Source organism: Pelodiscus sinensis, chromosome 5, assembly GCF_052426305.1.
Source record: "Pelodiscus sinensis isolate ZL-2025 chromosome 5, ASM5242630v1, whole genome shotgun sequence".
Classification (NCBI taxonomy): domain Eukaryota; kingdom Metazoa; phylum Chordata; order Testudines; family Trionychidae; genus Pelodiscus; species Pelodiscus sinensis.
In genome coordinates, this window is record NC_143056.1 from 87,716,648 (window position 1) to 87,732,307 (window position 15,660).

Here is a 15,660-nt window from a genome sequence, read left to right on the forward strand (position 1 = left end):
GCTATTTACTAGTGAGCTAAGCTTAGGAATGTGTCTTTTGAGCATGAGATTGCAAGCTGACCAGTGACTGGCACGCCCAGTGAGAGTTGACACGTCTGGCAGGGGCAGGAGCTCTCCCCTGCTAAGGGGCCACCCTTGTGACTTCAGCTCCATGTAAAGGCCCCCTTCCAGGGGTAAGCCAGGCGCTGGGTCTAGAGGGGCTGAGGCTGGGGGGCTGCACCCCTTGGCTTGACGTGGTTCCCAGCATATACGGGGTTTGCTGTTTGGTTCAGGGGCTCTCCGCCCCCCACCCTATGAAAACTAGGAGTCCGCCCAGGCTGCAGTCCCGGCGCTGGCCCGCAGGGCGCTCTGCGCTCCAGGCTGAGGCGCGGCTTCGTCAAGAGCTTCCTCCTCGCCGCCCTCCCCTGCGCGGCGGTTGATAGCAAGCCGGCGCGAGGGGCGGGGCTGCGCGCGGGGGCAGGCCCGGCCAGGCGCGGAGGGAGGGCGGCCTCTCAAGATGGCGGCGGCCGTGGAGCCGGAGCCGCAGCCCCTGAGCCTGGAGCTGCTGCCCACCGACCCGCTGCTGCTCATCCTGAGCTTCCTGGACTACCGGGACCTCCTGAGGTAGGCGCGGGGGCTCCGGGCGCCTCTGCGCTGCGGGCAGCTCCCCGGGGGCCAGACGCGCCTCAGCCGCTACCTGCCCTCAGCTGCTGGGCTGGGGCGGCGCCTCCCGGGCGGGCGCTGATGCGGCTCGGCCGGCGGTAGCTGCCCTGGAGGTGTGGGCGGCCAGCGGAGCCGGGGCTCTCGCTGCCCGTGCGGCGCCTCCCGGCGCAGGGGAGGGAGGGACGTAGAGTCGCGCAGCGAGGGGATGTTACGGTGCCCCCGCCCCGTGCTGCGCCAACAGGTGTCTTCTCCCTGGCCGCGCCCCCGGGTGGGGCTGGCAGCCTGCGCGTGGTGCCCCCAGCGCCGGCCTGAGCTGCTGCCCCCGCGCCCGGGGATTCTCCTGGCTTCAGCACAGCAGCGCTGGGTTGCTGTCCAGCCCTGCGCCCCGCCTGGCCTCAGACATGGCTCCCCTCGCTTGAGCGTCCCGGGGCGCTGCAGGGAAACCTTTAGTGCAAGTTGAGGCTCAGCGTGCTGTGAGCACAGGACATTGGTGCGGCAAACACGGTACGGAGAAGACGGTTTCAGCTCTTCAGGTGTGATTGCTGGGAGTTTGGGTTATTTAGCCAGTTCTTAATCCCTTTAATGTGTTGAATGTTGCGTAGTGTGTTCTTAAACAGAACATCATGCCCCACTAAATAAACTGCCTTACAGAAGTCTATGTGTGTTGTGTTTTCCACACAGATGCCATACATATTTATAAGTGGAATTAAGAAGGATGATATGATTATGTCATATGAGGATCAAATGTTTTCCAGTTCTGTCTTGTCTAGTCTAATCTAATCTAAACACAAGGTAACTTGCAACTAAGAGTGCCAAAGAATTGGCTGAGGATATCTCTTGTCTGCTAATGTAAAATTTTAATATAGCTTGGAATACGTTGGAAATTCCAGAAGACTGAAAAAAATCCAGTATTCCTACAGGACAAGTGGGATTAGCTGGGTGACTGTAGATTGGCTAGTTTGATATCAATCCTTGACAGACTAATGTGAGAGCTGATACTAGGGATGTTAAATTGTGCATAATCAACTAATTGAGTAGTCGATAAGGGGGAAATTGCAGAGCCCCAGTGGAGTTTTTGCCTAGCCTGGGAGCTAATCCCTTTGTGCTTCTGCCTTTTAAAGGTAGTTAGAGCCACCAGGTTCTTAATACCTTTAAAAGGCAGAGGCATTGCTGGGGGACTAGGTACGAACTGGGAATCAGCTGTCCTGGCTCTATCCCAGTACCTGCTCTCTTCCTCCCCCCTCCCCTCAGCATTTCATTTTAAAAGCAGATGTGCAGCAGGAGGGAGGAGAGGGAAGACTAGGAGCTAGCTTGGTTAGCTGAGATTCCCAGTTTGCTCCCAGTCCCACCCACAACCCCTCTCCACTGTGCTGCTGCTTTTTAAATGAGTTAAGAGTCGTGAGGCTTGCGCCAGGTCCCCTGCTCTGCCTTTTCTGCCCCCCTCACCCTGGAGACAGTGCTGGGGAGAGCCCCAGTACTGGCTTCTGCTTCCCCTCCCCCCGCCTCTCTCTGATAGAGGCAGTGTGGGGGGAAAAGGGGGAAGCGACTAGTCAAGTCACTACTCGACAAGCATATGCTTGGAGGATAGTCGAACAGTCACTTACATCCCTAGCTGATACAGGATTTAACTGATAATTATATTCTTAGCCTATAACTCTGTAATGCAAATTCACATGGCTTTATGGAAAATAATGGTAGATAATAGGAACTGTGTAGATGATGTAATATATGTAGACATCTGTATATGATTTCATGTGGCATGACTTTCTGTGTAAGGAAGTACTGTACAATATTAATTAAGCATATATTAAATGGATTAGGAGCTGGCTAAATAATAGATCTCTAAGTAGCTATCACTGTGGAATAATGAGTGGCTATGATCCTAGTGGAGGTCTACCGGGATAGGTACCAGGTTTGGCACTATTCAACACTTTTATCAATGATGGAAAGTAAATGTACAATCAGTGTGGATAAAATTTGTGGAAGACAGACTGGGGGGAGTGATAAATAATGAAAAGAGGAGAATCATAGAAACTGAGAATCATGGAACAGTAGACCTGGAAGGGACCTTGAGAGGTCATCTAGTCCAGTCCCCTGCCCTCACAGCAGGACCAAGCACTATCTAGACCATCCCTGACAGATGTCTGTCCAGCCTGCTCTTAAATATCTCCAGTGATGGAGATTCCACAACCTCCCTAGGCAACTTATTCCATGGGTTAACCACCCTGACAGGAAGTTTTCCCTCATGTCCATCCTAAACCTCCCTTGCTGCAGTTTAAGCCTATTGCTTCTTGTCCTATCGCTGGACCATTTGGTAACCTGGGTCCAGTCAAACAAATATTTAAATAAAGATAAAAGCAAAGAGACATATCTAGGAAAAAGGAATGTGGTCTGTACTTGCAACATTAGGGACTGCAAGTTATATGGATCAGAGTGGACAAGCATTTGAGTATGAACTCCTAGTGCGGTGGCCAAAAGGTTAATGCAACCCTGGGATATATAAACAGGGATGGGAGAGAATAGGAATAAGGAGTCGCCAAGGATGTTAAGGACTAGTCGACTATCTGATAAGCAAATGCTTATTGGACAGTCAGTCAACTAGTTGATTCCCCTCCCTTGCTGCCTCTATCAGAGGGGGAGCAGAAGGGGTACTTCAAAGCGGCAGCACAGCTGAGCCGGGGATCAGCTGTGTGGCCGCTTTGAAACCCCAAGATGGAGTTTCAAAGGGGGGAGCTGCCGCACAGCTAATCCGCGGCTCGGCTGTGCGGTGCTGCCCCTTTGCAACACCCCAGGGTCAGCTGGGGACTCAATTAACCGCAATTTAACATCTTTACTCTAGAGCTGTGCCTACACTAGCAAGTCTCACCCACTTTGCAGCAGTAGTGAAGACATTTGCCAGATTAATTTGTCATTATTTAGTGATGCTGGTGGTGGATTATAGTGACTGCCAGTTGATACCACACATAACACTATTCTGTAGCTGGAGAGGGTAACCCTTCCACCATTTCTAGAATCCTGTTCTTGCTTGCGTATTTATCAGGATTAAAAATGTGCTTTTCTGACTTGTTCTGTAACATTTATTGTCCTCTCCTTACTTAGACAGACAAGATGGCCTTGTTACAATGTGTTAATGACAATTATATTACATTTTAAATGGTTTGTGCTCTCTTTAAAAAAAAAAAAGTTGAAATTTGGTAACATTTTAAAGCTCTAACATTCATTTCATGACATAATCTTAAATGTGTTAATATCTTGACTTGCATTTGTCCTTTAATGTTACTATTATTTATAATCAGACTTAACACAGGCTTGTATTTATAGCTGTTGCCATGTAAGTCGAAGATTAAATCAGCTATCCAGTCATGATCCATTGTGGAAAAGACACTGCAAGAAATACTGGCTTTTATCTGAGTAAGTACGGGTGTTTTCTTAAGAACAAAACGTTTAGTTTGCAGTAATCCTTTTGAACTAGTTCATTTGGCTAATAGCACTAGTTTTGCATAAGATTTTTCAGACTAACATTGCTTTGTAGCCTCTTGTGGTCTTTAAGTAATGCTTTATAGATACAATATTTCCAGAAGATGAGATAAGCTGCACTTTGATATAAACTGAACAAAGCTAATTTCAGTTATAGAAGATACTACCAGAGATCTGTTTAATATTGTTACTCTTATGTTATATGGTGGATTTGACCTCGTCTGTGGGAATGCCTCAGCTCCCTACTTGAGATGGAATCAGAGAGCCATTCATATAACTTTTACTTGGTGCCACATTTTGTGTGGTACTTTTTTCAGACAAAAACCCTGTCCCAAAGAACTTAAAACTAAGACCATGATCCTGCAAATGTTTTGTATGGATGATACTCCACTGACTTGATTAAAGTGCTGAGGTGAGCTGTAGCCCCTACCACCACCAGGGAGCCCTGACCAGGACAGAAATCCGAGCCCAGCAGTGGTAAGAATTAAAGATGTTAAGGACTAGTCAAGTAGCCGATAAGCAAATGCTTATCAGATAATCGAGTCGACTAGTCGCTTCACCCCCCTTGCTGCCTCTATCTGATAGAGGCAGAAAAGGGGGAGGGAGAAGGGATACTTCAAAGTGGCAGTGCTGCACAGAGCCTGGGGTACGGGATCTATGCAGCTGATTCTGGGCTCTGTGCGGCACTGCCGCTTTGAAATGCCATGGTGGCGTTTCAAAGCAGCAGCACTGCGTGAAGCCTGGGGTCAGCTGTGCGGCATTGCCCCTTTGAAATGCCGCCATGGTGTTTCAAAGCAGCAGCACCATGTGGAGCCTGGGGTTAGCTGGGGACTCCCTACCTGACCCAGTGCTCTGTGCTGCATTTCCACAGAACCTGGAGTCAGCTGGGGACTCCTCAGCTGATCCTGGGCTCCCTGCGGTGCTGCGACTTTGAAATGCACTAGAGCTCCCCCTCCCCACACACATCGGGGACTCTTGTATATTTCAAAGCTGGTATTCTGTGTGCAGCCTGGGGCCAATGGGAAGTCCCACTGACTCCAGGCTCCATCTGGAGTTCCAAAGGTGGAATGCAGAAGTGTCTATCGACTAGTCAAGTAGTCAATGGAAATTCCATCAACTACTATACTAGTAAGTTAATGGATATTTAACATCCTAAGTAAGAACTGCCTAGAGAGCCGGAGATTGTGGGGAGCCCTGGAGCCTCCATCTAGCCTGGGTGTGTACCCTAGGGGTGGGGCTGCTCTTGGGCACCCAGGTCAGGTACAGGGTTTGAGGTTCTCTGCAGTAGCTTGGGCTGCCTAGCAGCTCTTAACATGATCTGCCTTCCAGCCAGAACAGAGGGCTTGATCCCAGAAAGAAGAGGAGGAGCAGGAGGTAGGGCAACAATTCCAGCACCAGTGGCTTTCACTTCTACATACATTCCAGTGCTTCTGTGGGGAGGCATGGGACCCCTGGGCCTGTGTTAATCTGCTGCTGGTCCCAACCCTCTGGCAGCTCTGGGACACTCAATGTTGGCAGATTAGGGGGCGGGGCTTCACTGATTAGGGGTCCTATAAAGGTAGCCTTCTAGTCAGGCAGCGGCATAGATAGCTGCAGCGGCACAGGAGCGAACAAACAGAGCTGTAAATGGGAGTTTGAGTGGGAGTTTGTAAAGGGAGTTTGCATATTGGAACTTGTTTGGAGTTTGTTTTTGCTGTGGAGAGGGTGTTTTGGTTTGTTCTTGTGTTCACCGGACTAATAGGATTTTGGTGAGAAAGTAGATAAAACACAGAGGCATTAGTGGCCATGGCCCAAGTAGTAGAGAACACAAGGAGGATGATTGGATGTGGTAGCTGCGGTATGTACATGATTCTGGAGGGGGTATCTGAAAGGAGTTTTGTTTGTATGAAGTGCCGCCTGATAGAGCTGATGGAAGAAAAGATCCAAGGACTGGAGATGCAGGTGGAAACTCTGGTGGAGTTTAGAAGGGGGTTTGAGCAGATGATGGGGCAAAGGCATGACGTGGCTGAAGGGGAAAGCTTAGATATGCAGATGGAAGCAGGATCAAGGGCCTCAGAGGGGGGACTGCTGGGCGAAGAAAATGGACAGTGGAAGCATGTGACTCAGAGGGCCAGGCAGAGGAAAAGATGGGTCAGTGAAGGAAAAATAGAGCTCAAGAACAGGTATGTGGAGCTGGAAAATGAAGAAGGGGTACAGCAGGTAGATAATGAAGATGGAAGGGTAAGGAAGAAGAGAAGAGTGGCTAGTCCCATAGATAAAGGGGAAGACTTAATGGAGACAACACCAATAATGAGCATTAGGAGGATACAGGATGGGTTAAAGAGGATTACAAGGGAAAATAGGAATGACAAGGACTTGCAGCCAGAGGAAGCTAGAGATAGACCAGAGAATTTCACTGTCACTAGGAAAAGGCAGGTCTATGTGATAGGGGACTCCTTATTGAGAAGAATAGATAGGCCTGTAACCAGAGCTGATCCAGAGAATAGAAGGGTGTGCTGTCTGCCAGGTGCTAAGATACGAGATGTGGAACTGAGGTTGAAGAGGATTAAGGGAGCAGGAAGGAATCCATTGATCATCCTTCATGTAGGAATAAATGATACGGCTAGATTCTCGCTGGAACGAATTAAGGGAGACTATGCTAGGCTGGGGAGGATGCTCAAGGAAAATGAGGCTCAGGTGATCTTTAGTGGGATTCTGCCTGTTCCTAGAGAAGGACAACTAAGATGTGACAGGATTATGATAATCAATAGATGGCTTAGGCAGTGGTGCTATAAGGAGGGCTTTGGGATGTATGGTCACTGGGAGGCATTTATGGACAGAGGACTGTTCTCTAGAGATGGACTTCACCTAAGTAGGGAGGAAAATAGACTTCTAGGATGGAGGCTGGCTCAACTTGTTAAGAGAGCTTTAAAGGAATTTGGGGGAGACGGTTGGGAGATGCCCAGGTAATGTCTAGGCCAGATTTTAACACTGAGGGAGGAAAACGTAGTAAGAAACAATATAGCTGGGGGTAGGAGAATGAACATGAGGAAGGGTAGGGTGGATACTAGTCTAATAGGTCATATTGGAGGTATAACGTCCGTGCGAAATTGGGTAAAGAATGTGAATGAGGCCAAACAGCAAAAATTAAGATGTTTGTACACCAATGCGAGGAGCCTAGGGAACAAAAAGGAGGAACTAGAGCTATTGGTCCAGGAAGTGAAACCAGATAATATAGGAATAACAGAAACCTGGTGGAATACTAGGCATGACTGGAGTACAGGTATTGAAGGGTATGTGCTGTTTAGGAAAGACAGAAATAAGGGTAAAGGTGGTGGAGTCGCATTGTATATCAAAGATGAGGTAGCTTGTAAAGAAATAAAAAGTGATGGAATGGAGAAGACGGAGTCCGTTTGCGCAAAAATCACATTGGGGAAGAAAACTATCAGATCCTCCCCTGGGATAGTGCTTGGGGTGTGTTATAGACCACCAGGATCCAATTTGGATATGGATAGAGACCTCTTTAATGTTTTTAATGAAGTAAATACTCATGGAAACTGCATAATCATGGGAGATTTCAACTTTCCAGATATAGACTGGAGAACAAGTGCTAGTAATAATAATAGGGCTCAGATTTTCCTAGATGTGGTGATAGCCGATGAATTCCTTCGAGTAGTTGCTGAACCAACAAGGGGGGGATGCTATTTTAGATTTGGTTTTGGTGAGTAGCGAGGACCTCATAGATGAAATGGTGGTAGGAGACAGCCTTGGCTCGAGTGATCATGAGCTAATTCAGTTTAAATTAAATGGAAGGATAAACAAAAATAAATCTGAGACTAGGGTTTTTTATTTCAAAAGGGCTAACTTTAGTAAATTAAGGAAATTAGTTAGGGAAGTTGATTGGACTAAAGAAATTATGGATCTTAAAGTGGAGGAGGCCTGGAATTATTTTAAATTAAAGTTGCAGAAGCTGTCAGAAGCCTGTATCCCTAGAAAAGGGAAAAAAATTATAGGCAGGTGTGTTAAACCAAGGTGGATGAGCAAGCATCTCAGAGAGGTGATTAAGAGAAAGCAGAAAGCATATAAGGAGTAGAAAATGGGAGGGATCAGTAAAGAAAGCTACCTTATTGAGGTTAGAGCATGTAGGGATAAAGTGGGATAGAGTTGGACCTTGCAAAGGGAATTAAAACCAATAGTAAAAGGTTTTATAGCCATATAAATAGGAAGGGGGGGGGAAAGAAGTAGGACCGCTAATTACTAAGGATGGAGTGGAGGTTAAGGATAATCTAGGAATGGCTCAATATTTGAACAAATACTTTGCTTCAGTCTTTAATGAGGCTAATGAAGAGCTTAGGGATAATGGTAAGTTAACAAATGGGACTAAAGATAAGGAGGTAGATATTACCATATCCGAAGTAAAAGCCAAACTTGAACAGCTTAATGGGAGTAAATCGAGGTCCCAGATAATCTTCATCCAAGAATATTAAAGGAACTGGCACATGAACTTGCAAGTCCATTAGCAAAATTTTTTAATAAATCTCTAAACTCAGGGGTTGTACCATTTGACTGGAGAATTGCTAATATAGTTCCGATTTTTAAGAAAGGGGAAAAAAAAGCGACCCGGGTAACTATAGGCCTGTTAGTTTGACATCTGTAGTATGTAAGATCCTGGAAAAAATTTTGAAGGAGAAAGTAGTTAGAGACATTGAGGCTAATGACAATTGGGACAAATTACAACATGGTTTTACGAAAGGCAGATCATGCCAAACCAACCTGATCTCCTTTTTTGAGAAAGTAACAGATTTTTTAGATAAAGGAAATGCAGTGGATCTAATCTACCTCGACTTTAGTAAGGCATTTGATACAGTACCACATGGGGAATTATTGGTTAAATTGGAAAAGATAGGGATTAATATGAAAGTTGAGAGGTGGATAAGCAACTGGTTAAAGGGGAGACTACAGCGGGTCATACTGAAAGGTGAACTGTCAGGTTGGAGGAAGGTTACTAGCGGAGTTCCTCAGGGATCAGTTTTGGGGCCAATTTTATTTAATCTTTTTATTGCTGATCTTGGCACCAAAAGTGGAAGTGTCCTAATAAAATTTGCAGATGACACAAAGTTGGGAGCTATTGCCAATTCAGAAAAGGATCGGGATATCATACAGGAAGATCTGGATGAGCTTGTAAATTGGAGTGATAGCAATAGGATGAAATTTAATAGTGAGAAGTGTAAGGTTATGCATATAGGGATTAATAACAAGAATTTTAGTTATAAGCTGGGGACACATCAGTTGGAAGTAACGGAGGAGGAGAAGGACCTCGGAGTCCTGGTTGATTATAGAATGACTGTGAGCCGCCATTGTGGCATGGCCATGAAAAAGGCTAATAACGATCTTGGGATGTATTAGGCGAGGTATTTCCAGTAGGGATAAGGAAGTGTTAGTGCCATTATACAAGGCATTGGTGAGAGCCCATTTGGAATACTGTGTGCAGTTCTGGTCTCCCATGTTTAAGAAGGATGAATTCAAACTGGAACAGGTACAAAGAAGGGCCACTAGGATGATCCGAGGAATGGAAAACCTGTCTTATGAAAGGAGACTCAAGGAGCTTGGCTTGTTTACTTTAACCAAAAGAAGGCTGAGGGGGGACATGATTGCACTCTTTAAATATATTAGAGGGATAAATACTAGGGAGGGAGAGGAATTATTTAAGCTTAATACCAATGTGGACACAAGAACAAATGGATATAAGCTGGCTAGTAGGAAGTTTAGACTTGAGATTAGACGAAGGTTTCTAACCATTAGAGGAGTGAAGTTCTGGAACGGCCTTCCAAGGGAAGTAGTGGGGGCAAAAGATCTATCTGGTTTCAAGATTAAACTAGATGGGTTTATGAAGGGGATGGTTTGATGAGATAACATGATCTTGGTAACTAATTGACCATTCATTATCAGTGGGAAATAGGTCAATGGAGGGATGATAGGAGTTACTATAGAGAACTTTCTGGGTGTCTGGCTGATGAGTCTTGCCCACATGCTCAGGGTTTAGCTGATCGCCATATTTGGGGTCAGGAAGGAATTTTCCTCCAGGGTAGATTGGCAGAGGCCCTGGAGGTTTTTCGCCTTTCTCTGTAGCATGGAAGATCACAGCTAGAGGATTCTCTGCATCTTGGGGCCTTCAAAGTATTTGAAGGCTTCAATATCTGAGATATAGGTGAGAGGATTATTCTAGGAGGGGTGGGTGAGATTCTGTGGCCTGCACTGTGCAGGGGGTCAGACTAGATGATCATAATGGTCCCTTCTGGCCTTAGAGTCTGAGTCTATAAGAAGTAGCCTTAGTGGATGGGCCAAGCTATTGTATCCGAGGCTCTTAACTGGCAGTGCCAAGCATGCTGGTTTGATCTTAAACTTCTTTGTATTAAAAGATATAAGGTGATAATTATTTTGGGAGTCCATTTTCAGTGTTACTTACTTTGAGGCATGGTTGTTTTTTAAGTCTTATTTTTATGGGAGCTATTTTGAAAACTTAAGTAAGGACACATGCTTTCCCTTACCATGTTCTGACCACCTTTTCCTCACTCTGCTCCTCTAAATACTTCTTATTTTTGCCTAGAAGAATGAAGAGATTATTAAGAAACGCTCCACATTTTTACCTCTTCTGTTTCTTAATGTGTTCTGTTCCCTCTGTATGTATTTTAGATTGTGAACACTTGCAAGACTGAGGTTGTATCTTTAAATGCTGATCTATTCATTGCTGTTCTATAAATGAATAAAATCTGAATCCCCAGCTTGTTTGTCTCAATTTATAATGGATATTTGTTTTTTATTGCAGGAGGTGCTCTTGGGGAGGGAGGAGGTGCAAATTTAATCTACACATGAAACGTTTATTTTAGTTGACACCTCTGTTTTGTGACCTGGTTTCTGGTCTTGCAGTCCTTATTTAGGCAGAATTGAGAGAGGACTGCAAGATTGGACTTTTTCTTTACTTAAATACCTCTGTGCATACAAATAAAATTGATCTGATTTGGTTTTCTACAAGTTCCTGGGCTTAATAAATGGCCAAAGGGTGACTAACGAAGCAGCATATCTGAGTTATCCTAGAAAAATGGCTGAAATGTAGTTACCTGAAAAATAAACTTAAAAGATGCATAGTTCTTGAAGTAATTGAACATCCATACCTTCATAGAACTGAAGTTGTATCTATGCACACTTTTATAACCTAATGCAGGGGTGGCCAACCTGTGGCACTGGAGCCACCTGTAGCTCTTCTGAAGTTAATACATGGCTCCTTGCTCAGGCATGGACTCTGGGACTGCAGCTACAGGTCCCAACTTTCCAGTGCTCAATTCCTGGCTCCATCACCTCCTCCAAGTGTATTGTGCCCTTGTTCCTTCTCTCCCCCACGGAGTCTCCTGAGTGCAATGAAACAGCTGATTGCTGTGGGCAGGAGGTACAGAGAAGGAAGAGGAGGCACTGATCGGTGGGGCTGCTAGTGGGCAAAAGATGATGGTGACTTCTGTAGCTCCATAACTGTAGCTCTTTGGCAATGTACATTGGTAAACAGTGGCTCTTTCTCAGGCTCATGTTGGCCACCCCTGACCTAATGTTGCTTCACAAAAGTTTTTTTTTTCGAATGTAAATTTGTTAGACTAGAAACTTATATTTTTATTCTTGTCTCTTCAGGGCAGAGAAGACACAGCGAAATCAGAGCTGGAAGGCTATCTTCCTAAGTATTTACTCTGATTTAGGAAGGTATATTCAGCATTATGCTACTCTTAAAAAAGCCTGGGATGATCTAGAGAAATACTTGGGACAGCGGTGTCCCCGGATGATTGGTTCTTTGAAAGGTACCGTATAAACGCTTCTTTAATTTTTAAAGCCTAGATAGATAGATACTCTTCAACTTTTACGCCTATTCCACAATCTAGGTTTACTGCATAAGCCAACTTTTATTAAACTCAACTCCAAAAATATTACCCCATCTTAAAAGTGGTCCTGACCTTCCCTTTCCTTCACTGAATTTCCAAACTTGTTGGGCAAGCGTGAGAAAACATATGGGAATCTTGTCTGTCCTGAAGGCCTTCAAATCCAGGGTCAAGTGAACCAAGGCATGAAGTGAAGTTCAGAATTGATCGTCTTCGTGAGTGACCTTGGCTGCCCAGGTCCGTCTTTATTACATTAGTGTACATGTTTTAAGAGTTATGGGGAGAAGGTGAATTATTAAGTAGTCATGTCCGCAAAGTGTCATAAATTCAACAGGGGAGCTGTTTGTAGACAGCACAGATTCCAAAGCACTGACAAAAACCTGGCTGCTACTTATATGCCTTCCTCAACACCTGGAACTCCTGCAGACACCTACTGTGTTTGCTGCAGCACCATTATCTTGAGGAATAGTTATGATGTATGCTACCCAGCTACATTTTAAGAAGTCTGAGATGGGGGTGAGGTATTCTGATTTCCTTGAGCAAATACTTCAGGCAAGGATAAAAGGGCTTAGTTCAAGTTGCATGACTGTTATGTGGGAAGTGTCACCCTGCATTTCTTGGTTTTTCTAATATGGTTTCTTCTTTCTTATATTAATCTTCTTAACTCTACATGTCTTTGTTTTGGAATTTTTTAATTTTAGGAATCTAGGCTGGGATTCTCAAAGGAACCTAAGGGAATTTTTAAGGGACTCAGCTGCCTAACTGTCTTAGGCTGCTTTGAAAATCCCAACTCCTCTATGTTCTAGAAGACTCAAATAGCTCGGGGTAGTGTAGAAGAAGGGATGACTAGGCTTCTATGCTCAGACAATTCCTTACTATGCCACATGCTCCCTGTGTGAGCAAGTCACTTTGTGTCTGTGCCAGTTCCCTCCCTGTGAAATGAGGATAATAGTACTTCCTACCCCACAGAAGTGTTGAGGATAAATACATTAAAGATCAAGGCACTTGCATGCTGCAGTAATAAGTGCCACGTTTCACATAAAATAGGGTTGAGGTTCTGAAATCTTAACTTCATGTTAACTACTTTTTCTTGTTTCTGTGTTTTCTTTTATCTGGCTAGTCTTTCACAACTATGTATCTGGATCAGAGGTGGATCCAAGCTGGGCCCTGCTGCCCAGAACCGGTGCTTAACTAGTCAAACAAATAATTTAACTGGTTAACTATTCTGGGCGATTTTTACGTGTCTAATCACTAGGTTGTGATATTTTCTTAAATTACGAATAGTTAAACATATTTCATTCCAAATACTTACAGTGACTATTATATTTTGTGGTTTTGCTACCTCATTTGCCTCAGGGATATAAGCAGCTAATCGACTATCCAATAAGCATAAGCTTATCGGATAGTCGACTATTGATGCGATTAGTCGCTCCCCTCCCCTTGCTGCTTTTGTCAGAGGCAGCAGGAGCCAGTGCTGGGGGAGCCGGCTTAAGAGCCGGTTCCCCCAAGCACTGTCTCTGTCTGGGACAGGGGAAGTAGAGGCACAGAGGGAAACGGCGTGAGCAGAGACTGAAGCAGTGTCCGCTCATGCCATTTCTGCTGCGATTTTGCTTTTGAAACGTACAAGAGCCCCACTCTAGTACATTTCAAAGACTCAGGTGCTGCAGAGAGCACAGGGCCAGTCCTCAGCCCCGGCAAGACTCTTGCTACACTTCAAAGGTGTAGCCATCCTTATAGACTAATCGAATAGTTAATCGAAATCCCATTGACTATTTCACTAGTTAATTAATCTAAATTTAACATCCCTAGTCTCAGTATGCTTCAATTCAGTAATAATTTTTTTAAACCAGAAAGGACCATTAGATCATAAAATCTGACCTCCTGTATAATAGTGGCTATAGAATTTCATCTTGTTCCTGAATTGAGCCTAATAACTTTAATGTGACTTATATAAACACCAGGCCAAGTTCAGGAGTAACTCTACTGAAATTAAATGGATATAGTCCCATTGAGAAAATAATTGGCTAGACCTAGGAATTCATAACATAAGAAATATACATTATGTGCAGTGTAATCACAATTTTATATAGTGTGAAAAGCAGATGTCTTCTAGTATTTTGAAATAGACATTGTATCAGGAACTTAGAGTAATGGAAGAATCTCTGAGACTCATTTTTTTCATTGTCTTTTAACTGGACATTTAAAGACTCTATCTCCTCCTTCAGTGAAAATTTCTAAATTGAACCTCTAGTCCAGCACCCTCAGGTGCTGAGTCAGAGCATTTGCCAGACCATGGGAGGTCCATATTGTCTAGCAGCATTACCAACACTTCCACAGCTGACTAGGCTCTTACAAGACATTTAGTGGTGAATTAGAGCTAAATAACAGCACAGTACACTGAGAGCCAGAACTGATGGCTGCAAATAAACTTTATGGGACTAAGGAAAACTTGACCACACCCATGATAAGTGGCCATTGAGCTAATAAAATCATGCCAGACTAGAGAGGTTCAACCTGTATGGTATTTATCAAAAAAGGACATCTGAACAGGCCGTTCTTTTATGATAGCAACTAGGAGCTATTACACGGTTGGCCGAGAGTGGTCGAGTCAGGTCTAAGTCAACTAACTTACAGTGATGGGGGAAATGTTTCTTTAGTTTCATGGAAGATCTAAAAGTAAATCCCTTTGTTTCTCTAGTCAGTGCTGTTGAAACTCACCCTGATAGTCTTTTTACAATCTCTTAGGAAGCAGAAACAGACTACAGTAAAACTCCGATGGTCCGGCATCTGACGGTCTGGCACTCCTTATGATCCTGCACCATCAGGAACCCGGAAGTGCTCCGGGCAGCCGGACCATTGGAGCTGCTCTGCCCCCAGCTTCCCCGATTCAGCCGCTGCTAAAACTGACCACTGCTGAATCTGGGAAGCAGGGGGCAGAACAGCTGGAGTGCTGCCGGGTAGGTCCAGTAGAGCTGCCCCTCGGGGCTCCGGGACCAACCCGGCAGCACTCCAGCTGCTCTGCAGGCGTCCCAGATTCAGCCGCTGCTGAAACTGACCAGCAGCGGCTGAATCAGGGACTCCTGGGGCAGAGCCAGACTATCAGAAGGGAGGGCTATGAGGGGGTCTGAGGTAGCATCCCCCCACCCCATCCCAGACCCCTCATAGCCCCCCCTTCTGATAGTCCGTCATATCTGATAATCCGGCACCCCCTGGGTCCTAAAGGTGCCGGATTATCGGAAGTTTACTTTACTTCTATATCATGATCTGAATTTTGTGATATACAGGTAGTCTGTGTTACCTAACACACTAGCATACTTTTGGGATTAGTATCAAGTAATGAACTCCCTTTTGCTTGGACAAGGAGTTAATGGTACTTGTTAGGCATAATACAGAGAATAAGGACAAGTAGTATATAAAAGAAAACTTTAAAAAGAATATTATTTGTACTATTATCAAGAGTCTCTTAAAAATGCAACTTTTTGAATTGACCGTCACAATGGGATGAATAAGGAGAATGAGAACCATAATTCTGAATTTCTCTTGGGTATTTAGTAGGGCTGCTCTTAAAACATTTTTTTATTCACTCTTCTTTTGTAACATTTGTCATGGCTCCTTCCCCACTCTGGCATGATAAATGCAGAAG

The 15,660-nt window shown here is 44.8% G+C and overlaps 1 protein-coding gene across 1 annotated transcript in view; it reads left to right on the forward strand.

The window, feature by feature from the left end:
• Positions 1-432: 432 nt before the first annotated feature.
• FBXO3 (F-box protein 3) overlaps positions 433-15,660 on the forward strand; it is a 36,500-nt gene continuing 21,272 nt past the window's right edge. The window contains exons 1-3 of the mRNA XM_075927668.2: positions 433-603; positions 3,964-4,053; positions 11,776-11,939. Of these exons, the coding sequence (XP_075783783.1) occupies positions 497-603; positions 3,964-4,053; positions 11,776-11,939 (361 nt within the window). The 5' untranslated portion in view covers positions 433-496. The remainder of the gene's footprint in view (positions 604-3,963; positions 4,054-11,775; positions 11,940-15,660) is intronic.